The sequence below is a fragment of the Azolla caroliniana genome, unplaced genomic scaffold (assembly GCF_043228905.1).
Source record: "Azolla caroliniana isolate FFs.n. ecotype wild unplaced genomic scaffold, voAzoCaro1.0.p SCAF_10, whole genome shotgun sequence".
Taxonomy (NCBI): Eukaryota; Viridiplantae; Streptophyta; class Polypodiopsida; order Salviniales; family Salviniaceae; genus Azolla; species Azolla caroliniana.
This window is the reverse complement of record NW_028230445.1, coordinates 20748977-20773934: the sequence shown is the minus strand read 5'-3', so window position 1 is coordinate 20773934 and position 24958 is coordinate 20748977. Positions and strand designations below refer to the sequence as shown.

General features: G+C 37.0%; 3 protein-coding genes across 4 annotated transcripts; all 3 read right to left on the bottom strand.

The window, feature by feature from the left end:
• Nucleotides 1-310: 310 nt before the first annotated feature.
• LOC147859514 (uncharacterized) lies at nucleotides 311-12070 on the bottom strand. Its single transcript, XM_087325839.1, has 7 exons — nucleotides 11984-12070; nucleotides 7897-8609; nucleotides 7655-7806; nucleotides 7476-7564; nucleotides 5657-6107; nucleotides 3618-3752; nucleotides 311-663 (listed from the first exon to the last, which is right to left on the bottom strand). Exons 2-7 carry the CDS (start codon nucleotides 8601-8603, stop codon nucleotides 410-412), a joined length of 1788 nt encoding a protein of 595 aa, XP_087181965.1. The 5' UTR covers nucleotides 8604-8609; nucleotides 11984-12070; the 3' UTR covers nucleotides 311-409.
• A 2308-nt stretch (nucleotides 12071-14378) lies between these two features.
• Nucleotides 14379-17441, bottom strand: LOC147859513 (cytochrome-c oxidase/ electron carrier). 2 transcript variants are annotated; one of them, XM_087326534.1, is made up of 3 exons: nucleotides 17352-17441; nucleotides 16492-16669; nucleotides 14379-14656 (listed from the first exon to the last, which is right to left on the bottom strand). In XM_087326534.1, exons 2-3 carry the CDS (start codon nucleotides 16660-16662, stop codon nucleotides 14609-14611), a joined length of 219 nt encoding a protein of 72 aa, XP_087182660.1. In that variant the 5' UTR covers nucleotides 16663-16669; nucleotides 17352-17441; the 3' UTR covers nucleotides 14379-14608. The 2 variants fall into 2 exon arrangements, with proteins under 2 accessions (XP_087182660.1, XP_087182661.1); XM_087326535.1 differs by lacking the exon at nucleotides 17352-17441 and adding an exon at nucleotides 17236-17260.
• Nucleotides 17442-19489: 2048 nt separating this feature from the next.
• On the bottom strand, nucleotides 19490-24037 carry LOC147859512 (uncharacterized). The gene is made up of 6 exons (XM_087325693.1): nucleotides 23628-24037; nucleotides 21486-21685; nucleotides 21263-21403; nucleotides 21094-21174; nucleotides 19811-19935; nucleotides 19490-19714 (listed from the first exon to the last, which is right to left on the bottom strand). The coding sequence occupies exons 1-6, from the start codon at nucleotides 23863-23865 to the stop codon at nucleotides 19666-19668; spliced, it is 834 nt and encodes a 277-aa protein (XP_087181819.1). The 5' UTR covers nucleotides 23866-24037; the 3' UTR covers nucleotides 19490-19665.
• Nucleotides 24038-24958: the final 921 nt, after the last annotated feature.

The following is a 24958-nucleotide window of genomic DNA, read 5'->3' as shown; positions in this document are numbered from 1 at the left end:
TCACTTTGGATTGCTTCTTACGGATCAGGATACTATAGCTTTCATAATATCATCTGGCTTATAGTGCAGAATCTACAATTGCAAAATACTGTGCCTGTTAATACACTGAAAGACGAAAAAGAGTTTGGATTCAAAGCACCTTTTCTTCTGTACGTTCATGTAAAATAAACATCATATATTCGCATCATGGTCTAATGATCAAGGATCTAATGTGCTTTGCAACGATTCTGATTGTGAGGGAAGATTCACTATATCCTGCCTTCATGACAGTAAAAACAGTAGGGATAAAGACAATTAAATAAAGAGACAGTTGAACACAAGGAGACCATTTTCATAAAAATTATCTGAACCAAATGAAATTATCAGAGTTGGATTAGATGGGATTACATTTAGCATATTGAAGTGTTGATTAATAAGGCCAACGCGCACCAGAAGCTGGAGCGGGCCGAGGAGGAGGTTGCCACCTGACGGGACCTACTCCTTGTATCATCATGCTTTGTTGTTGCATCACTTGTTGAGGGTACCCTTGTTGAATAGGAGTAGGGGCTTGGTGTTCTTTCACCTGCTGAACCTCCACTTTTATATTTCTTCCTAATATAAACATACCGCTCACCGCAGCTGCTGCACCCTCCGCCACTTGAGCATTCTCCATTGTGACAATTCCTGTACAACACAAAATAGTACAAAGCATACGGGTGTCATAGGTTTCTCAACATGAAAAGTGTATAAGTTCAAATGCATGATATCATCAGAGAGTCCAATTATTTGTCTCAATAAAAATGCATAGGCTCCGATATAGTGCTTCTTGAAGGGTCGACATAGAAGCTCATTGATACTCAGTGAATTAGATACTAACATTGCACCTTTCCAAAACTTACTTTGTACCTTGGGTCGTGCTGTGAAGCTTCATAAACAATAGTTTGATATTTCAAATCATTTTACCAGCTGGAGAGGCAGGATTTCAGAAGGGGTTCACAGCTTTGGATCACATATTGACTCTCTGAGCTGTTATTGAAGAGGGAAGAGGCCCATAATAACAGGATTATTGCTGCTTTGTGGATTTCCAAGAAGTGATTGACACTACTCTTAAGAGCTCAGCTCATGCAGTGGTTACAAGCCCTTCCTTGTTGTCCCCGGGATTGGCACTGGCTCAGCTGAAGTCTAAACTGAACTGTTAAACCGTTTGGCAGTTCGGTTTCTTGAGCTTAACTGGTTTGAGCTTGGCCTGGAATGGGCCAAGCCATTTTCGGCTAAACCAGTTCCCAAACCAGTTAAGGAATAATTGGTTTGGATAAACCAGTTCCTAAAAACCAATTTAGGAACCGGTTCAATTAAGGCTTAACCGGTTTGGCCTAGCCAGTTAAGTCGGAACCGAACTGTTGCCGATTCCTCGTTGTCCCTATAGATGATGGGGAATAAATGCGCTGTATAAATCCATGTCAGGAAAGGTGCGGTCTCCTGGGTTGTCAGAGCTGTGGATAGTACAATTGGAGTAAAACAAGGATGCCCTCTGTATCACCTCCTCTCTTTGGTCTCTATATTGATGGAAGTATCACATTACATAGAGAGATTCAGCGGTTTAAGGGCATGGCTAACAAGTATAGCCTCACAAATATTACCATATGCTGATGATATTGTGGTGATTTCCGATAATTCTGAAAAACTACAAAGCCATCTAAATGGTGATGATATTGTGCTGATTTCCGATAATCTGGAAAAACTACGACATCTATAACGCCTTAAAAATTATTTTGTATGGACAGATTTGTCAATGAACATAGATAAAACTAAAGTAATGGTGGTTAACACACCCTTAAGCATGGGTAACAAGATCAGAACCAGAATTCTTGGGAGAAGAAAAAGTGGGATACCTACGAGTAACATTCACAAGGCCTCGGTTCTCCATATACTTGAGCTCCTTGTGCGCAACTTTCTTGTGGATATGCAGCCCTTGGTCCTCTTGAAAGACAATGTGGAAGTTTGCACTTCCAAGAGCCATGAACTGAAATTGTGGCTATTTGATACACTTCATCACACCAACTCTTCTCTATGGAGTAGAAACCTAGGGACCAAGTCTTAACAAGGCAAATAACTGGAAAGGTTTCGAGAGACCTTTAGTCTCAATGATTGCCCGCATGATGAGCAGCAAAGAATCAGTGCCCCATGATGTAATCCGTGCAGAGAATTGAGCAGCCTCAATACTCACCGAGGCATTATTTCATACAGCGACCAATATACAATGGCTTTGGGAACTCAAGGTTGGCTCTAATGTTATCAAAACAACTTGCTGAACATGGAAACATTCATTGCTGGTATACTGAAATGCAACAATGGTTTGAGTCACATGGCATAAGCAGAAATGTACTACCCCCATTCCAATATACCTTCAATTGTCCCCAATCTAAACATGACCAAAGTGGAAAAAAATAGAGTGATTCGAACTAATATCATCAACTTAGAAGATGGCCCACTATAAGAGACATTTTTATACATATTGGAGGATGGATTCATCATCAGGTCCTTAGATATGGACATACCTCTATCCCATGCACTGTGCGGTGTGATAGAGCAGCTGCAAATTGACATCAGTTAGAGATTGAGGTAAGCAGATATGCATGAATGCCTCTTAAAAAAAGAATTTGCCAATTGTGTCATCAAGGAGTGGAATCTGAAGAATACGATGTTTATCATTGTATTGTTCTTTATGAGATAAGAGGGAGATACCATTGCCTCTTTCAGTCAAACTTTGGCGCAATATGCAAGGTAATAGATTATGAGGACCAACTGTGCTGGGGGCTTTTCTTGCAAGAACTCAAGAGACACAAGGGGAGATTGTTGCAGGACAACAATATGGCCACACAAGCTGATCAACAAAGAACAATCACAACTTTCTTTAGCCTTATTACTACTATGCATGCTACAAGTCAATCAAGGGCTACACACATGGCCTTATGACTACACATTGCAAAGGGCTTAGAATAGATCAGGCCTTAGCAATTTGTCAGGCACGTTGGCATCGGCCTCAGCTTCTTGAACCACGACCTCATCGCCCACCATTATCTCCCACTATTGCAGGTGTTTCCCTCACTTCAGAGACCTCTCCATTTTGGATTGACTTACGGTAGATACTTTTTGAAGTAAAAAATTACACTATCTGATTTGAGAATGTTACACATATGGATTCTTTAGTATGCATAGTAGATATCTTTCGAAGACAAAAAGCACACTATCTGATTTGAGAATTTTATATGTAACGATGACGAGATTCTTTAGTCGCATCTTAATTTATTTCAATTTATTTGTTTGCTTAGTTACATTTATTTATTTTGGTTTGTTGTTTCTCAAAGATGAAACAACATGCTTGGTCTTAAAAGCCATTTTGGCCTCTTAAAAGACATTAATATTCCTTTCTTTCTTTCTTTCTTTCTTTCTTTCTACGCTAACTTAGACAGTGGACTCAAGGTGATGAGGTTTCAAAATAACACTTGCTCCCATTCACTGTTTATCAGCCATCTACCTATCAAGAATGTAATCCCTAGGTTATAGTTGCTCAAATATTTTTCAAATAAATAGAAACTAATTATTATACAGGAAATAATTGAATAGGAAAGGGTTACCATAATATTCAGGTGCTCCAGATTTTGTGTCCATCATGACTTTGGCATGTAAAATAGTTCCATATGGGTGGAACAAGCTTGCTAGGTCACGATCAGTGATCCCTTCTGATAATCCAAGTACCAACAGATTGACACCTAGAAAACAGCAGGCTAAGAAATATTAAAAACACAATCCATACTAAATTGATTGCTTGGATATCATTACAAGTTACAACAAGAAAACTCATTCAGTTCATTATTTTTCCTTTAAAGTTATATTCTGATCCAAGATTGTTATTTATCATGATGAATTGTAGTTCTCTGTAAAGGCTTAGCAGATATAATCTCCATTCATGAGGTCAAAATCCAACTTTTTCTTCTATTTAAGAAAAACGTTAGCAAGATCCAGCTCATATACAGCAGTAAAGTCCACGGCATATAAAAGTGCATGAGATTGTTAATTCTCTGCAACCTTCCCATGTAAATCTCTAATCACCATGAGATTGTTAATGCTCTGCAATGAATGCATGACGTGTTAATAAATACAGAACATATGAGTCATTTTCTGTGACGTTCATTTCTGCTTTCATGTTTACAAACATAATGTGAATATTGTAAAGAAACATAGTTGTACTCAGTGGGCAACCTTCTCATATACATTTCTAATAGCCATGAGTTGGTTAATTATTTGCCAAGCATACACAAGTCCTTATTTGCATCATATATGCAAACATTGCATGTACATTTGCAATTCTTTGCCAGCACTCATATGTACTTACCATCTTTTCAATCTGTGTATTTACTCATGATGCAAAACAAATATGATGATGACTGGAATTGCACAAAACGAGTTTATAATTACATACTATATAGTGGGCAAATTAATAAAGAAATTAGTATAGCGTATGTTTCAGTTTGAAGTCATGAACCATACATGAAATATCTCCTCTCCCAGCTGTCTTTCCAACCTTGTACACCCATAAAATATGAGTAAGACTTAATCAGATTTTGGCTCACATATGATGTTAACACATCAAATAATCTTCTCCTCTCTCCATCTCCAACTAAATATTCATGATAAGACTTGAATCAAACCTAATTTGGGGTCGCAATTGATCCATATGGCAAATTAATTAAATTGGATCCTAATTTGGTCAAATTAAGCAGACTGAAACACTCCTAAGAAGTAAATAAATGGGTGGAAATTTACCAACCATTGAACCGAAATCATAATTGGGCAAATCCAAGGATGAAATGCATTTACCAATCACTCAAATCAGTCAATCTAGCTCATATGTGAAAAGTAAAGGTACAGCGTTCGTTCAGTGTCATCTTAATGTTTCTACACCAGAGGACATCTGAGTTTCCAATTTCAAAGAAGAGAAAGGTAGCAACTAGAAAACCAAAGACAAACAATAACAAAAGCGCATAGTTGGAGATGCCTTCTTAAGGGAGGTGAGAGGCTAATCAGACCTAAAACCAAACCTTCAAGGATTTTCTTCTTATTTTGTTTTCAAAAAGCCAATCTAGGTTCCATAATTCCCTAAATCATAATCCAGATTATAAAATTCCTAAACTGCTACAAAACTACAGATCATATTATTCTATCCTTAATTACTCGTCACTAATTAAGTTACTTAGGGCTTCAAAACTTAAATCTTAACCTTCCACAATTAAGATAATTATTTGTTAATGAAAACCTAATCATCATTATCTTTGCTAATAATGTTGATTATTGATTTGTAATTAATATCATTGTATTTAGGCTTTAATCACACTTCATGTGTGGTGATATTCCAGAATTTAGCAACTAGGGTTCAAATATCAGGCAAAAATTCGAGTGGCATTCTGGGAATTTTATAAACTTGAGAATTATGGTAAAAACTAGAATGGCATTTTGATGGTTTGTCTGATACAAAAGTCAGCATCCTCAACCTACAAGATGGTGATCCATTGATTACACCATCATATATTGATGTGTGTGTAATTTCCTCATAAATAAGAGGTGACTAATCAATGGCAGCCTGCTTGAATAACAAGTAATAGAAGGGGTTTCTCACCATAACTGGCGAGAGAATGCTGTCCACCTTGGTGCATTGTAGCTGGAGAGATGGGTTGCTGGGCAGGTGGCAGTTGCTGATGCATAGTCTGTGTCGGTTGCTGTTGTGATGATTGTGTTAAACCAGGCTGAGAAGTTGAATTCTGCCCTGTCTGTCCTTGTGCCTGTGGCATCTGCCTCTGAAGAGATCCACGAGGATCCACTGTAGAAGTTACAGATGGTTTATTCCACTGTGTTGCACCCGTGGCAGCGTTATAGTAGAATGACTTTCCATTAGGTGCTGCATGTTGAACCCATTCCCCTGTAAATTCAGGATTAGGAGGGAGATGATCTTGTGCTGTAGCTTGCATGCCAGGTTGAAATGAGTCCACCCCACTCCTATATTTGGCAGCTTCAGCATTGGATTTACCTTCAGAAGGTTCCATGCTCTGTTTTATGTTCTTGGAAACATCCTAATATGCATTGACCAAAAACTGAGTTTACACTTCAGCTTATCACACAAACCTAAGGAAGAAGCATAGAATCATAAACAACTTCTTTTAATTAGCAATATGGATCAAGTATACAGAACAACATCACAAGAGTGATCCAGCATTTAATATGCTAATCCTCTTTCCAATTCAAGATCTTAGAAACTTACAAGGAGTTTCCAATAAGTGGGAGAACCATGTAGGCCTTCACATACACAGCAGCATATCAAAGGGAAAATTTAAAAATAGCCTTCAGTCCTTCAACATGGAAATAAAGTTGAACCATTTTCCTTAGGTGTATGGCTGGCCGACGATCAAGCATTTTCAAATTTGTCAAGTGATTTTCTCGTAAGCTATAGGATTAATTTGCTTAGCGGCTCCAGTCTACCTTGCGTGAATATTTTGATTGGGCTATGCAGATAACTGCTTGAATGAATGCTGTAGAACTTCCCAAGTAAATTAAGCCACAAATCACTGAAATTTGTTTTAGAATTGTATCACGCAAGCCTCTACAAAATAGCAGAAATATGACACTTCTGGAGAGGAACCGATTGCTTGACATATTTAAGAGCATTAATGCCCAATTCTGAGAGCATTTTGATTGGGTTGTTCTGGATGCTTGACATATTTCAGAATATGAAAGCACAATCCTAAAAGGCAGTTGATTGGTTTCTGAATGGAATTTTTAAGAGATTGATATATCCAGGAATTCAAGTGCATGATACTAAGAGTTGGCTTGAATGTTCAAAATAGTTATTTCAGTCATTGTTATTATAATATGAAACAAAATTCATGTTTGGTAAATTGTGGTACAAAACCAGGTTTCCTTCCTTCTACAATAGGGATTGATTTATTTTAATAAATAACTATCAATCCTTTGCAGCAAAAGATTGGAGCAATCAACATTTTCCAACAAAATATTTTAAATATTTAGAATTGTAATTATGCATGAGAATGCTTCTTGTTTAAATATTAAACAGCATTTTTTTCAAGTTTCAGTTAGTTACATTCCTGAAATTAGTGAAAACGTCTTGTGAGTAGACCATTTTCTAAATTCAAAGAAAGGTCTGAAACTCACTTTCGTAACTTTTTCCTGTGTAATCAAGTCACACATAAATAGCAAAATACTATCATCCACCTGAATTTCTGGCTAAACATGTACTGATGTATAAAACATGCCTACTATCATAACATCCAAACGACTTTATGTCTTTCACTCAATGACACCTCCATTTTCTTGTTTCTAAGAGTTTCCCAATTATCTCTAAATACAATAATTAGCATTGTAATTGTTCGATATCAGGACAAGTTACATTTTATAAAATGGTGTAAAACTGAGGAATTACAAACCTGCTGTCCTCCATAACTATTTGTCTCATATTTGCCTGCCTCTGGAGTGGAGCTTTGCGTTCGAGGTGGAACAGTGCCACCATTTTGTGCTAGAAAAATAAGAATATTAGAAGAGTGTCAAAGGACGGATGAGCATATTTTTAACATGTTGAAAACTGAAGCCCCATAAACAAGCCAACCTGTATAAGCTCCATGAAGCTTTCTCTCCATGGTAACCAGCTCTCCACGTAGTCTATCCACTTCTCTAGCCATTGTAAAAATATTCTTTTCCATTGCCTGCTTTTGTTCTAGGTTTTCTAAATTTATCTTTTTTTGGTGCTCATAATCAACTCTGTCTCACATAGCACAGCACCAGCATTAGCTATAACTTATTTGTTTGCTACAAAATACACATTTCCACAGCATGAGGCATGAGGCATACCTAGCTTGCTGATGCCTCTGCCGCAAGTCATCAACCTCACTTTTTAATGAAGCTATCTCTTGGTCTTTTATTGGAAGCCTTTTCATCTCTGCTGTTAAATGATCAGCTCGTGCCATAAGCTCATCCCTCTCATATCTCAGCTTCTCAAAATTAGCTTTAAGAGACTCAGTTGCCTTTAATTCAGCTTCCATTTGTGCTCCCCTTTCAGCAGCCATTCGGATATGTTGATCTTTCTCCACTTGAATCGCACCTAATGATTCCTGTAGCCTATTAATTTCTTGTTTAGCATCAGCAAGCTCTTGCCTTAGGGCAACTTGTGTGATAGTGAAGCGCTGCTCCTTCTCTGTATCACCAAATGACCGACTTTGATGTGATCGCATAATTTCCTGTTGTGCTGCTGTAAGTTCTTGTCTTAGGGCTACATGAGTAACTGCAAGGCGTTGATTTTCACCCAGAAGTCTTTGTATCTCAGCATGTTGTATAGCAAGCTTCTGCTCAATCATCATAGGTGGAGTCTGACCACTGAAAGGGTGACCTATATTAGATAATGGTCCATCAAGATCTAATCTACTTGACGAAGGACGTCCAAAGCCTGACATATGTGGAGGACCAGGAGAGGTTGGGCGACGAGGACCATCCTTTGAATAATGGCTCTCTTTTGGACGATGACCATCTTTAGCTTCATGCCTTGGTCCCTTACCTGCCATATAAAACTGAAGAAATAGACAAGCAAAGCATGAATCAATATCAGCAAAGAAAAACTCACCGCCTATTTGTGTGTGAAAGAAAATTAAAGAAGAAATAAAGTGAGTAATACATTAACTACAGAGAAATAGAAAGAAGCAAGAAATCAGTTTGAAACATCACGAAATACCATATTAAATACAAATGTAGAACTAAGAACTAAATAGCTATATATATATGTATGTATGTATGTATATGTTAGAGAGCCAAGTCCATCTCAATATAAAATATCACAAATTTTAGAAGTTACTTAGCGTCTAATCTGTTAGATATAGCCAATGATCACCCCAAATCGTCAGTTTTATCCCCACATGTATTCTTAGAGTGCACATTTTGTGATAGAAGACCCATACGAGGAGTAGCTATTGTGCAACCTGACCATATGGGGTGATAAGGTCTCAATGTGTGATAGCGTAGATGAGTAAGCCAGAATGTATTTAGGAAAAAGGGAAGTAGTGTATGGGATTGACTACTTAGGTCGATTAGAAGAATATTCTCTGTTGGAAAGTTAAGATGTAGTTATTCTTGAAGTATTTGTGATTGGCTTTAAGATAAGTACTATCTGGCTTTAGCTTGTATCTAGGGATCTAGGTCAATATTAAATGATGAGCCAGTTGCCAAAAAAGGAATATCCCCGCTTCTATCAAGTCACTTCCACATTTAAGTTGACAATAAGACCAAACAGAGAATATAAAAATCCACTGTCTTTCTCTTACACCACTTCTGTGACTATTATCTATGTCAACTAACTCCGTAGTCAACTAGTTCAGATTACATCGAGAGAGTACTTGGGTAAGTGCACCTAAAGTGTTTCTTCGATCTATAAATGTCCTCGAATGAATAAGATTGTGGAAATGTACACCACTAGAGTAAGTAGTGTTTGTGTTCTCTGTCTCTGTCTCTGTCTCTCTCTCTCTCTGTATGTTCCTTGGGCTCATGTCCCGACCTCCTCCTGAATCTTCTTCTTCTGAATCTTCTTCACCTCATAATTTGCTGCAGCTTCTAAAAAGACTACAAAGCTAAGGTGTGTGCGCATGGAAGGACTTATATTGTGAGCTAGTCTCATATATAATAGAAAGCTTTTATTGACACATATACATCTATGTGAGTGTAACTTTATATGCCTATCTAGTTGATTCTCAATATTTATAACATAACCTGCAATGGTATCATTATTTATGATATTTGACGAGCAGATAAATATTCATATATAACTTTGATCTGCACTAGTAATAGAGATTCGTTAACCATCATACTAGCTGACATATGCTCACTTTTATTAAAATATGATCTCAATAAAAACTAATCTCAACTCAAGCTCTGTGAGATATGCCTCCAACATGTCAAGGAAGAGGTTGATAGAAATTACTAATGACACCACGACAGTAAAAGAACAGTGCATATTTTAAAGATCTTAATGGTTTAACATTTTTCTTGCTGCAAAGGAGAATTTTGGATCATTAAGAAAATAGACCTCATCAGAGAGACTTGTGAGTGGGGAAAAATTGTGAAAACTACTTAAGCATTATGTATGCACCTAGGACAAAGATTAAACAATATCATCCTCACCGGGTATTCTGCTCCTTGACAGATCTTAATAATTAATCTCAAAAGTTTTGATCATTGACCTGCCACTATCTCATGTCTTGGATTCTGCTCTTATGATGGTTGATCACATCATTAAGATGGCACATTTCATCTTGCAACTAAGGTCATTACCGTCCTAAACTCTTCTTGTAACATATTAATAGTAAGCAAAAACTTCCTGATGAAGTTGTCAGTGAGATCATTCTCCCTAACTTCTGCAAATTCCTTTTCCCATACCTCGGCTTCCATATCAATGAATCAACATAAGAGTTATGGTAATGCATAAGAGATTCACCAAGTTCTAGTACCGTATCTTTAGTGCAGTATTAATTATCATCAAGCCAAATGGGAGCATATATTGCATTTGGAATAGATTCTACCCTTATCGCAGTTGATCACATCAATAAGATGGGATATTTTATATTGCAAATAAGGTCATTAGCACCATATTTATAGTTATCAAAAACTTCCTCGATACATTGACAGTGAGATGCTTCTCTCCAGCTTCTAGAAAATTCTTCTCCCGATATTTGGCTTCCAATTCAATATCTCACCAATCGATCATGGTCGACATTATGGTAGAACATACAATATAAACCAATGTCTAGTGGAGTGTCTTTATATCAACAAGCAAGATGGATGCATTCATGGCAGTTGGTTAATTTACCCACAATAAAATTCATGTTCTCCTTGTTGAATGCCATTCTTTGCAAATTATTGCCAAATTTGGGAATGAGTGCCTTTCGAAGCAATTCATCGAGTGAAGAATCTAATTGCTGTTGATATGGTCAAATTATTTACTTGGAATTAAAGAAAATACCTGACAAGCTCAGCTCTCATACAGGAAATAATGCTCATTATTGCAGCCCATATCAACCAGAATAAATTGATGATTGGGAAACAGTCTCTGCCATGAAGTATCAGTATAGGAGGAAAAAAACCTAAAGATTTTACAAATTTTTTACCAAACTCCTAGCTCGCAATTGCAATTGTGGTCATGCTTTCCACATACATCAGGCTAGATTGGTAGTGGGAATCACGAGAAGCAAAAAAAATCCTAGAGAAAATTCACAATGTTTCTGCTAAATTTTTGTAAAGTTGTGATGTTTCATCATGATTGCATCAAATAGAAATTTGGCAATAGTAAAGAATAGCTTCCCAAAAACTCCAACGATGGACCCAAAAAACATCAATTGATTTCCAACAACATGTAAGCAAATAGCCCTATTAGAAAATAGTCAGTGGACCGATTTGATGCTTATTTTGGGCTCCAGGTATTATTTTAGGCTATGAATGAAGCCCAAAAGTTTTTAAAGATTGCAGAAACAAACAAACACACAATGTTGAAATAACAATAGATTAATTGTCAAAGCATAATTTAGGGTAATAAGAAAAACTTGAGTCTCTATACTTCTAATTTTGAAACTTTATGATTGATGCATAGATTCATATGGACCCTTGTGTTGGGTTGCAGACATGACGTTATTAACATAGCCTTTCTTGGATCACTTGAAAAACATTGGAGCATATCGTAGCTGGAACAGCAAAGTGTGCGCATTTATACTCTTCTAGAAAAGAAAGTGGGAAATGGCATATACTCTTCTGTAAAAGAAGGATTTTTGTTTCTATTAGGTTAGGTTCCACTAGAAAAAGACAGAAAAAGACCAGAGATAGAGAGAAATCCACTAGAAAAGCAAGGGGCCGGGGGGAGAAATCAAACAAAATAAAGATAAAAATTAAAACAGAAAGAGCTTACCTCGTTCTCTGACGCGCTGGATGAAAGAAATCGCCACAAACACAGACACAAGGAGAAGGAAGGAGGAGTTTGTGTCACTTCAAATTTGGTCCCATCCCTAGGTAACAAAACAAAACACAGCTAGTAGTGAAGTAAATAAAATATGTACATGCACTAGAGGCTTCACAATAAAAGAGTGCCCACCCATCCTTCATCTTGTTACTTACTCCTCCCTCTACATTTCTCGAACAAACTTTTCTTAACACGCGTATGGATTAGCATCATCTTATCGGTCACCACCACCTACCTAGCTTTTGCTTCAACTCATGTTCTGTCATCGTGGCATACCTGACATTTCGCCTCATCACTTTGGCATCGATTATACAAAATGTGCCCCTACAGCTTGTTTCAAACGTGTGCTCGTACAATATGAAAGTGTAATGACACCTCCATTCAAACATTCTTTATACCACCCAAACTTGTAGGTGGTTAGGCATTCATGATATGTCTACCTTTATTGTCACTTTGTAAACAATGAGGCATCATGCTAACCCTCTGGAGAACAACAAGGCATTATAGAGTTCCTAGTCATATGTAATCGGCACATAAGACGTAAGATGTTCGCATTTCGTAAACTTCTAAATTAGGGGCTTTAGATAAATTGACAAATGGAGAGAATGTGGAGGTATTCATCACAACTATATTGAACATATGGTGAAGTGGCTTGGAAATTGCTAAATCTCACAATGTAATTTCAAGTTCTTTGTTTTTCTTATAAAATCAATATGCAAATTAAATTTGATCCATATTGTGAAAGTTCCTCTACGTCATAAACTGTTTTTAAAGTTGGGAGTGCATGGTTTCGAGAAAGTCAATATGGATATGCAAACCATCATTACAAATCTTGATCATTTATATGGATATGCAATACATCAATGTGATTTTACAACTATTTTGATGTTTCTTATGCAAGTTTTGAGAAGAAAGAAGAGCCTAACAATTATGCAGGTTGGTATGGGAGGATAGGATATCAAAATGTACAAGAGTTCGAGCTCAAATGCAGCTCGAGTCCCACATGGATCTACCAAGAATTACATCATTATCATCCATAGTAAACTGCAATGATTTCGATTTAATGCACCAAGAGTGAGAAATGCACATTAAGGAAGGAAGATACCTCAATAGAGTAAGGATGGGGACTAAAATGCCTTTGAAGAATAGGGACCAAGAGTTATTGACAAAAAATTCAAGACTTAACAATGCTAATCCACCAAATTATTGACAACTCTATACCATATATCTAACATTGTCATACCCTAATGGTAGAGCACAACCCATAACAAGTCTTATTGAAAGAGGTCACAAGTTATGAGAAATGGAACCCATAGATCTCTACCAATATGAATCCTTCTTCATAGAGATATGAATTCCTTCAATTTACTTAACAATTTCTCACAGTATTAATTAACCTCAATTCAACTATTTCAAAGGTCTATTCTGATCAGTTAAACTGACAAATATACAATGGATCAACTTCATGTAAAGTAAGTAATACTATGATTTCCAATAATCACTTAATGCATCCAATGTATGATTATTACACACATTCATAGGTTTCAGATTTAAAAATAAAAGGATTAACTAAAGCTGATTGCATTCTCATTTTTACAAAGCCAATTTTTAAAAAATATCACAAATTACATATTACATATCAAGAAACAAAATAGATAGGCAAAATGACCTCAAATATGCTTCTAATGTTCTAGCAATTCAAGACTACTTATATAAATGATCAATGTCTGAGCTCCAAAGCACACATTATTGCACATTAATGTGACAGTTTAGAAACAACAAATGCACAAGGCAATGAAGAATCCTTCACCGCATTAGTACACAATTTAATAACAATCAATTTTCATCCAATCGAAAAATGAGCAAGGTCTGATTGATCATATTAGAAGAATGACTTGCCGACCAAGTTCTTAATTAGAAGTTACCTATGCTAAACAGTAGCTAAAGGGACGGCTAATTTAAGAGATATTACAACATAATCCCTTTAATTATGCTTGGTCATTTTCAATTGAGCATATATGCTTAATTTTCGATTATACTTAACCCAAGCATATATAGAAGGTCCTTTACAATTAAGCGAAAACATACTGTTGCAATTCCCAAACAAAGCGTCCATAACAGAGCAAAAATTGGGATCCAATGGATTTTAAAGAATTGAATCAATAACAGAAAAAAACGAATCATAGCGCGCAAAATCAACGTATTTATAATATCCTGGAAACAAATCCGATAACCTAGTTATAGACTTCACCTGTAAGCAGCAATACTTTTGGACATTTGCACAACAGGCACAAGACAAAGATCAACAATGTCAGATAACAGGAGTGTCAGGAGTGTAGAACCATTCAATAAAAAGGAGCTATTGAATTTCTAAATTGTTTGTGGCAAGCCACTTATAATGTTACTCCTACGCCGAGATTCGGGATTTCTTCATTGAAAAACCACTCTAGCTGTGAAAACAGGATCCATGAAAGCATGTATGTATATCACCATAACAAATTATTGACCATCAATCAGTAATACAAAGCCTTTCAGCCAAAAACAAGACAAATCTAATGGCAAGAGTTTGTATATTTATTCCCTTTTGCCTGTTCCATGTGACAAATTCCATAATCCACGTACCTACAGAAGTAAAAGTGTAGATGTCAATCACTTGAATGAGAACTTTCTAGAAAAAATAAACCTAATATCATGGTACCACACAGAAACACACTTTTTCCTCAACACGCTTAATAAAGAACTCATGTTCACCACCAATTGATTAGAAGAATATCCATACATCAAATGTTTTGCCTATTAATATTTCACATTTAGTAACAAATTTTAATTTAACATCCTCTAAAGATATATACAGACTATAAGGGAGCAGCATTGGCTGACTAGTATCAGGTTATGGAACATCTTCAAGAAATACCCCAACATTTCAATCGAAACTAGAGCGATTACAGGAAACTGACCCTAACTGTCCTGTGGATTAAAAAATGAAACAGTAGTGACTTCATAAAACATATTAGTTTACTGTTTAGTATAGCTGAATTTTTACCCATAGTAGGTGTCTCTAATCATATTTATCCCCATGATTAAGGCTTAGACTAATGTGAGGGCATCAATATATTGGTTTAATGATGCAAAATTTGCACGTCTAACAGCATCCGTATTTCTTTGAAAAAGGGCAAGTTCTACATCTGTAAAATTTGATGGAGATATAACTATGGATAAGGATCGGCAAAGGCTCGGCTCAAGCCTAAACCGTTTAGCTCAAATGGTTTTAAACGGCTTAGCGGCTCAGCTCGGTTTAGGTTTGAGCCTACCTAAACGATTTGAGCTCGGCTTGGCTTGAGCCTTGCCAAACCGGCTAAACCGTTTAAGCCGTTTATGTGATTTAAGAATTAGGGTTTAGAAAATTAGAAATCAGACTATAAGTTAGAACTTGAAAGTTGACAGAGAGTGACAGGAAGCCAGAGGCAACATACTGTTGAGTGACAAGAGAGGGAGGGACAGAAAGGGAGAGAGAGCTTGCATAGTGGACGATCAGGGGACCTCCGTGCTGTTCAGTGTTATATACATTCTTTGGAGAAGGATTGGATCACAGAGAGTGATAGGTCGCCATAGCCTCAGGCCTCGTGGTTCGGGTGGTGGGAAGCAGGGGATTCATGGACGTCAGCCAACCAACCATAGTAGTCTACAAAGAGGGAGTCGTGGAGGTGGGACTTGGAGTTGAGTTTGACTCATCCGTGGTAAGGCCAAGGGGGTGGGAGTTATGAGGAGAAGAAGAGTAGGAGGAAGTGGTAGTGGTGTTTTTTTGGGTATCTTCAGCTTTTTTGTCCCAAACAGGTTTCTAAACCGGTTAAGGGATCGGTTTGGTTTGGTTTGGTTTGGTTCAGGTTTGAGAACCCCGAAACGGTTTAGGCTTAACCGGTTTGGCTTGGATAAGGCCAAACCGGTTAAGCCTAAACCGAACCATTGCCAATTCCTAACTATGGAGATGTTTTCCTATAATACTGCAATCAGTGAAGCTTTGATCCATAAATTTTTATCATATAATATTATCCCAAAAGGACCAACACAGAGAACATAGATCAATGTTTTCTGTAAAAGTTGTGTGTCTACCATGTCTGATCAATGAAGACATCATCAAGTTTGATTGATCCATAGAAACATGGTTGCATCAGGTTATATATTATCCGATCACTTCCGGATTACATATAAGTGCTTACACCAATTCTTTCCATTAAAACTACAAGCTTCGTATCTACAAAATATCTGATCCATTAAATGTTTCAGGCAAAATATTTTTGGTCATTTGGTGCTACATACAAAATATGCATTCTCGCATAGGATTTGCAAACTACTACCACAATATCTAAAGTGCCTAATCAAACAAAAAATTATAGGTAGAAAGTTATCATAAATTCATGGAATATTTACATAAAACAGTTAAAAAAATCAGTCCTTACCATGAGAACACCAGCGGTTGCAACAAGAACAGATGGAATGATGAAGCTAACATACTTGTCATGGGGCCCTTTCATGTGTGTAAACTTTGCAGCACTCTGATAGTATTGTTGCTTCTCCCACACATTCTTTGGGATCCTTTGAAAAAATTCTGGCGTGGTTTGTTCGGCCATTTCTAGTCTGAATATACATAGCAATCATATTCATCAGAATCAAATAGCAGAAGCTTTATTGGGCATGATGCTTTATCCCTCCAGAGGATAATACAAATGAAATATTAGCAGTAAAACGCAAAAGAAAACCAACGAATATATCCATGATGAAGAATAAATCGATGACAATAGTGACGATGATGTAAAAGATGATGTACGTGACGCATTAGAAGAAAAAAATGGGTCTAAATACCAATAACAATAAGGATGACGACGAAGAAGACGATGCAGATATGAATGATGGTGAAGCACAGAAATAAGAAACAGAAAACAATGATGAAGAAAACAAAGACAGTTTTCAACAGCAGACGAACATGCGGAAAGCTAAAGGTCGATCTTTCTTTCTTTTTCATATTCCTGCCGTAATCATCTGGCCACACCAGTAGAGAGAAAATGTGCGCGGTCAAACAAGCAGACAAAACTTCACGAGAAGACGATCGTTATGTGCATAAGAAAAATAGAAAAACGAGATAGCGACAGATAAAATGCTGCACTTAACGCCACATCGAAAAGAAAGAAAACTGCACTACATACGGAAGAAGATCGTTCAAGGAATCAAATAGCCCTGGTTAAATTCCTGGTTAAATTCCTGCAGCAAGATAGAGAAGAACACGATGATCACGATAGCGCAGAGAAAGAAGAAGCCATACCAGCGAATAAGAAGAGATCTTGAGGACGAGATCCGAGGAGAAGCAAACCGAGCAGGCAATCCTGCGAACGTTAGGTCAAAAGAAGGGCTCTGTACGATCTTAGATTAGGGCAAATACAGTATGTATGGAGGGGCATGAACATATATATGTATTATGTATAAAGAAAGGAAGTAAGGGGCATGAATCTTCCTTCTAGTGGTTCCTAGATTAATCCAATCAATTAACATAACTTGGTAATGATCACCAACCATGATTGATCAGATCAATTAACATAATTTGGTAACCACCCCCCACCATGGTCGAGACACTCCATAGAGTCAGGCCATCGATTAATCAAATCAAATAACATAACTTGGTAGCCACCATCGACCATGATTGAAACTCCATAGAATGAGGTTGTCGAACCACTTCTGGTAGTCGACCTTTCTTTCGATGGTCTCTCAATCGACCAATTCATGGTTCAATCACTTGTTGAGGTTTGAGTTGCGTGGTAACCATCATGTATCCAAGTATGAGTTATTGTTGTCCCAACACCTTGAGCTCATCAAGGAATGGGGGTGAAACTTACAAGTTTTACGATTTCTAAACCCACCTAGCCACTGTAGAAAGCATTAGCATCACTTTGAGGCTTCAATCCATCTGAGAAGACGTATAAAGATGACATGACTTGTCTCATTGGGTGGAAGAAAATTGGTGACATGTTCTAGTCTAACATATAGGTCTAGCCATCATCAACCCATATGACCCTCACGAGATGAAGCTTCGTACACATTTTGATGCAATGCCTCAAAAATATATAGAATGACATGATCTAATTGAACATGGGGCATGCACCTTCTTTTCTAGATTATTGAGAAATGACAAAATGCTTTAAAGAAGAGAGGTTAGGACTGTGTGACAAGTCGGCTCAAATCCAAGCAAGTCCTAACATATATCCATAGGTTCTTCCAACCAAGCACTTTGATGTTTAGATTTTGTGAGCGATGAAGTTTTCTCCAACGCTCTTCCAAATTTGCAATCCTTATTTGTGCAAAATTGTAGTTTTCTCCCAAAAATATTTTGTACATTTATTCACCACAAATCCAAGGTAAACCAACCTTACTATTTGTCATAGGAACAATCAAATATAACACCATTGAAGTAGTAAAAGAAGTCAAATTATTTGTGGGAAGGAGGTTTCACATTCGTATAGATTTTGATATTTGCATTAAAAAAACATGATGCTACAATACTGGTTAATTAATATAAGTAGTAATGTGCCTGTTACCATTAATAGGTAGCTTTTATACAAAAACGTAGGTCCATGCTATGAAATTTTTAGCGCATATTTCTTGGGGCATTCAAGGTTAAGCGCTATGAATGACATTCGATGTGGAGCATCTATGTTGACATGGAATGTGTTCTACCACTCTCCAAGCACAAATATGTATACATTAAAAAGCATCTTTTATTTTTCATTGAGAAACAATTTCCATTCCTCTACATTGTGCTTCTATAGCATAATTTGATTGCTCTAAATGCTTAAAGATAGATTCAGAGCTCACAACAAAATGATGCAATTATTTCCTCAAAGACTATGAACCTGCATTCCAAGGAAAGTTTTCATTCATCTTCTACATCATACTTGTAGCATAATTCGATCATTCCAAATGTTTCAAGCTTTATAGTTCACAAGAAAAGACCTGTAAATATGAATTGTTTATGATTCGCAAATCAAAGTAAAAACTACAAACAACTAAGATGTGTAAGTCATTTTTGGGTATATGCCAGAGTATACGAAACAATTACAAATTGGATAACTGCTGCTGAAGATTTTCCTCACAAGTATAGTGCAACAGAAAGAAACACAATTACTTACGAAATATTCCATGTTAAATGTGTTTAACATTAACTTTGACAAAATTGCATAATTTCAAAATATATACCCGCCTTTCAAGTTTTGTAATTGTAACTCCTCTCTCGGCACTAACATCTCGCCAAATATCCATAATATATCAAGTAGCACACCATTCACCTAAAACCATCTCATACAACAATACAAATTTGCATATATGATAACCTCAATGCTAGCACCACATACTGTCCAATGAAAGACAATAAAGATATTATGCTTACTAGTTACGAATTTTGGACAAAGGTTATAGAAAAAGACTGTCCTTCATTAAAAGCTGGAATTCATAGCTTAGAGAAATCCAGCCGAAAACATTAGATTGCAGGATAATAATGATGCAGTAAGTTACACGTATACAAGAGTGAAACCTATTAATTCTCTTACTCATCACCTCACATAATCATCCAAGGTAATTTTGTAGGCTTAGACCACACCTGATGGCAATCTCATAACTGACTGTCCTTCAACCACACTGAAAAGAAGAAAAAATGAAAATAAGATGAGCAAAACTTACTTATGCACAGAAATTCAAATTCTTCGAAACAATCGATGAGAGGGGAACAAGAACCTCTTCACATAGTAATAGCAGAAATCTGCTAGAATAAATGTCTGTACCACCTCAGACAAAAGTACCATTGACGGCCAAAGGCCATGCCCCAAGGCCGTTAATAAATAACCTCGGCTATCCAATACCTGCAAAAACAGAACCTCTCTCACTCTTCCTTTCTCTCAAGATGGTGAACAGCCTTCTCTTGCCCAAAATCAAGAACCTAGAAACTGAATGTAGCGGTCTCACTTAACAAATCTCGGCACGAAATTCAGAAATTGTACAAAAAGATACTCCTGATGATGAGAAGACACAAACAGCTAGATTAGATGTCTCAATGCGAGTCACTGAGAAGCAAACATCATCCATGCCGCAAGGCTGAATGGAAAGGATTACAGATGAAACTCCATTATAAGTAACGAGAGCAAGAAAGGACGCAATGCAAGAAATGGCTCTTATTCTATTAATCATGAGGACTATGCCCTTCAGGTATCAACTTAATGTATGTAATGGTTGGCTTGTTTTTTATCATCCACTGTAATTTATATTTTCAATAAATAACAAACTGTGGAAACGTGAACACCTATGGTGATCAAAGTTTTATGTTCGTCCATGTGTTTGTGCATTGTTGTATTGGTTTTGAGTTTCAGAGTAGGAGCTATTTATTCCACTACACATGTTATTGATCTTGGTGGTTCCATTGTAGAGATATCAATGTTTTGTGTGCATACATGTGCGGATTTGTTGTTGTATCAGTTTGTGATTATAAATGAGAGCTATTGTTTTTCACTACCATATGATTGTAAGTGACTGGGCTTGGTGGTTCCATTCCTGACCTGTGATTATCATTCCCAAGAAATTAAGCATGAGGCTGCTGCTAAATTATAGAACTTATCTTTCCATTCTAAAGCATGTTTAACACATGTCCTCCACTGAACACTGTCTCCATGTGTGTAGTTCCACATTGCAACTTGGAGATCAGGCTGCGAAATTACAGTCTAAGATTCTCATAATCCTTTTGAGGACCTCTTTTTCCCAGAGAAAATTAGTAGCAATGACATGTACTTTGGTCAGCCAAAGCTATTGAGGCTTATAAGATTTGTGCATGCATTACTATGGGCAATAATTATTGCTTCTAATCTCACTAGGAACCACGTAAAACCATTGTGGAGCTTTATTGTGATTCCCAGCCACAGACTGCAACTCAGGATCAGATTACTGACATGTAAATTGTGGAAGGAAAAATCCTTTCCTATCTATAGAACAGAATAACTGCATAGAAATGGCAAATATGCTGAGATTACCTGAAGAATCCAGTGTGCACAACTTAAGAATCTTGCAACTCCTAATGCAAACACATAATGTGACGTGAATGGTTCAACAACCTGCCAAGAATCACTAAATAAAGTTGAATTGTGTATAGATATCTTCCTGATATGACAACAAGATTAAAGGTGGCATGGTAGAATGTACCCTAGTGTTCTGCATTACTCGAAGCTGAGGTAAAACTGATACAGCTTCCAGATAGACACAGAACGCCCAAAGAAGCCTATTCACGATATGATGGCTTGTGGTAGGATGAATGAGGACAGCAGCCAGAACGCAGGGGCCGATCTTCACCAGAACAGATCCATCATGAAACAATGCCATCATGATACACTAGGATATTCATTCTAGCTAATGGAATTTAACATACCACAAAAAGGATGTTGAAATTGTCCAAGTCAGACAAATAAGTTGTCTTCAGCTTGAAGCGTATCATATAAATGACCCAGCATGTTGTCACTAGTGTTGCTGTGTCTAATAGGGTGTGAATATCATATTCCATTACAAAACTGCAATAAAGCCGAACTGCTAAGAAAAGTGCAGTCAATTCCTGGGACTTCAACGACAAGCCTGCAAAAATAGAAGCCACCATTTTGATCCTAAAAAAGCACCACATCATATAATAAAAATACTGAGATCACGCACAGGTATCAGCAGTGCCACTGGACATGGCCTAGCATTTAAAATTTATTCTGAATGTGTTTATGATGCAATTTATATTTCAACTGAACTTTACACCTCCAGAAAGTCATTAAAGATATGGAATTTCAACGTTATTATGGCTGTGTGAATGATGCAAGATATATTGGATGAATATCTTGATGTTTTGATAAGTTTTGAAAGAAATTGATTTTAAAAAAAATTGCATCAGATAGACAATTTGGAAAATAGATGTCATATAGCAGACTTATTTGACACACTAATACAGTATTTCAATTCATACTTTTGCACTTCGTCGTTTTTACATGGCTGAATCAAGATCCAATTTGCTGAAAAACTTGATGCTTTTTACTGATTTGCAAATGCTTCTTTTAAGTGAGAATCAAGAGTTCAGAATCCATAAATAGTAGATGCGCCATTCAGGACTTATATGAGATATATGAGACCCTAACACTGTATTTCAATTATGATTTTCTATGATGGAATTAGACATTATAGATATGAATACAGTTACTGTGGATGCATAACTGATGTGAGACCACGTACGCTGAATAACTTGATGTTTCCAAAGTTTTCCAAAGAGGGATTGTCATAGATCTTTTTGCGTCAGGGTTAATTGAGGATTCTGAAATCCCAAAGAAGTGCTTAAATAACTATTAATGCATCACAAACATGATATGAAAACTTAACACTGATATTTAGCAGTTTTGCACTTTTGGAAACACTCTTATCAACAAGATGTAATAGGAAATGCTAAGTGTGTGGATCCTTTTGCATCAGCATATTCCATATGCCAAGCTTTTGCATTTGAATTGAGGCTTAATACTAAATTTTCCATGTCAGAAATTATATTTCAGCCAGAATTCTGATCCTTTGTCAGGACCCACAATCGAGGCTTAGAATACAAGCTATTCTGTAGAAGATATGATATGAAAACATTACAATTGGATAACGTGTCCGTCTGTATCAAAATTGAGGCTTAAATTCCAGATATTCAAGAACATATTATGAAACACTAAAACTGTCTATCAAAGTGGAAAAACCAAAAAATTCTACAATCAGGATAACATCTAAACTAAAACATTTCCAAAATTCTAGGAAGAATTTGGATACATAACATGAAAATTCAATTCTGTAGCTCCAATAGAAATAGATATATTTGTAAAACGAGTGATCCTCGAAAACCAGATAGCTACACACAGTATGAAACCCTAAATCTGTAAGTTCAGAGTGAAAAACCACATACTCCATAGCCAAAATAGAATAATATCGAAATAAGGTAATTCAAGTAGAAAATTTTGCAAATTTCTATGCGAGAAAAGCCAGATATTCCATGTGGATACATCATGTGGAAACCTAATTCTGTGTCTCAACTCGGAAATAGATTGTTTTACATCACGGCGAGGCTTAAATATCATCATACTTCATAGCTCGACAAAATATGAATCATGACTTATGCATTTTCGATTGAAAAATGGATCGTTTTGCAAATAGATACTGTTCCTTTTGCACCAGATCAAGGCTTCATATTCCATCATCAGACATGATATAAACCCCTGCTCCTGTATTCCGAGCTGAATATTGTTTACTTCCTATCAGGATTGATGCTTAAATCCCATGTATTCCACGGGGAGACATGATGTAAAAGCCTAATTATATATTTCAACCAAAAGAGATATCATTTTCCCTACATAATTCTGTGTTTCCATGGAGGATCGTAATAGTAAGCCCTAATTCTGTAGAAGCATCAGGGATGAGGCGTAAAAATATCTGATATGGCATGCTCAGCAATGAAGAAAAAGCTTGTTACGTATGAAAATTTATGAAATATGTATGAAAGAAAACCACATGCCTGCACAAGTCTTCTCCTTCATGAGCTTGTAGATGAGAACAACGATACCGAGGGAATGGATAGCTTCAGCAGCAACGAATAGGTTGTCATGATCTCTGACGACAAATCTGATGAAGACAAGGCTAAAAATAGCAGCGAAAACGGCGAGGAAAGACTTGACCTTCGGAGGCTGCCTCTTGAACCAAGCGATGAGGACGCGAACAGGGTTGCGAGATCGTCGTCCGCCACCTGAAAGCATCGCGAGTAGACCTGTGTTTCCCTGCAACGTGCGGAGAGAGGAATTAGGGTTTGCAGAGATCTGGCGATGGCGAAGCTTGTCAAGAGAGATGGTGGTGGTGGTGATGACGATGATGACCTAGGGTTCTGTTCCCACCGAAGCTCTTTCTGCGAATTTACGGAACTGCCCCCCCCCCCCCCTCTCGCTTTCGCTCTCTGTTTTTTTCGTCGAGTCCAGAAGAAAAGGCAGACAAACGCAAAACGCAAAAAGAGCGGGCGTGCGTTTTCCCGGGCTAATTATTACACTTTTGGCCACGACATTATCTGATTTATTTATTTATTTTATATTTGTTTGTTTATTTATTTATGAGGCCAATTGATTTCCATCGTCATGTTTTTATGGTTCCGCTTCTGAGCCTTGAGGTCTTATAACTCTACTCTAGCTACACACACAAAATGGGCGAAAAGAGAGTAGTCTGAGTGGTTCCCACAGAAACGTTCCGGAATTGGGCGATCCCCTAGGACTATATGTTTGAGTGTACGTGTATTCCCACTACATCTCAACCTTGAGCCATGCATTCCAAACAATGTCGGGCAATGTAGTAGTAGCATACATATATATACCCTCTTTCGACATTGTTTTCCTTTTTCAAAGGCTTCTCATCTCGGTTTGGTATTTGGGGCATAATATACCTCTAACCTAGGGTTCAAATCTCACTAACTACGCACGGCATGGAACATGATACACACATGTCTAGGTTTATTTAATTTTTTTACAGAAATGACTTCTTCTTCTTCTTTTTACAACCATGCCCTAAAAAGCCTTACCCGAAGAAGCATTGTGTGCATGAACATTGCCTCCATACATGTGCATGCTCATTAAGAGGCATATAGATGAATGGCAAATTAAAAAGGACCATGTCAATATAAATGAAAGAAACAATAACACATATCACCTTTTACAATTATCTACGTTAGTTTCTCTTGGTGTCTAGAATAAATAATCAGCAGTGAGAAAGAAGCTTGGTTTTTGCTGCAAACAACATCGTCACTGGTTGGTCGTCCAACGAGTGTCGGTCAACAATGATCATCAGAACACAATAAAATGGCCTTAT

What these genes read in the sequence shown, in the direction of transcription:
- LOC147859512 (XM_087325693.1), bottom strand. Translation starts at nt 23,865, where the DNA reads ATGCTTTCAGGTGGCGGACGACGATCTCGCAACCCTGTTCGCGTCCTC. An exon ending in ATTTCAACATCCTTTTTGTG is followed by an intron (nt 21,404 to 21,485) that starts GTATGTTAAATT and finishes GTTCTGGTGAAG; the next exon opens with ATCGGCCCCTGCGTTCTGGC. An exon ending in GAGTAATGCAGAACACTAGG is followed by an intron (nt 21,175 to 21,262) that starts GTACATTCTACC and finishes GATTCTTGGCAG; the next exon opens with GTTGTTGAACCATTCACGTC.
- LOC147859514 (XM_087325839.1), bottom strand. Translation starts at nt 8,603, where the DNA reads ATGGCAGGTAAGGGACCAAGGCATGAAGCTAAAGATGGTCATCGTCCA. An exon ending in CAGAGGCATCAGCAAGCTAG is followed by an intron (nt 7,807 to 7,896) that starts GTATGCCTCATG and finishes TATGTGAGACAG; the next exon opens with AGTTGATTATGAGCACCAAA. An exon ending in GCATTCTCTCGCCAGTTATG is followed by an intron (nt 3,753 to 5,656) that starts GTGAGAAACCCC and finishes GCTGTTTTCTAG; the next exon opens with GTGTCAATCTGTTGGTACTT.
- LOC147859513 (XM_087326534.1), bottom strand. Translation starts at nt 16,662, where the DNA reads ATGGCCGAACAAACCACGCCAGAATTTTTTCAAAGGATCCCAAAGAAT. An exon ending in CAACCGCTGGTGTTCTCATG is followed by an intron (nt 14,657 to 16,491) that starts GTAAGGACTGAT and finishes TTACTTCTGTAG; the next exon opens with GTACGTGGATTATGGAATTT.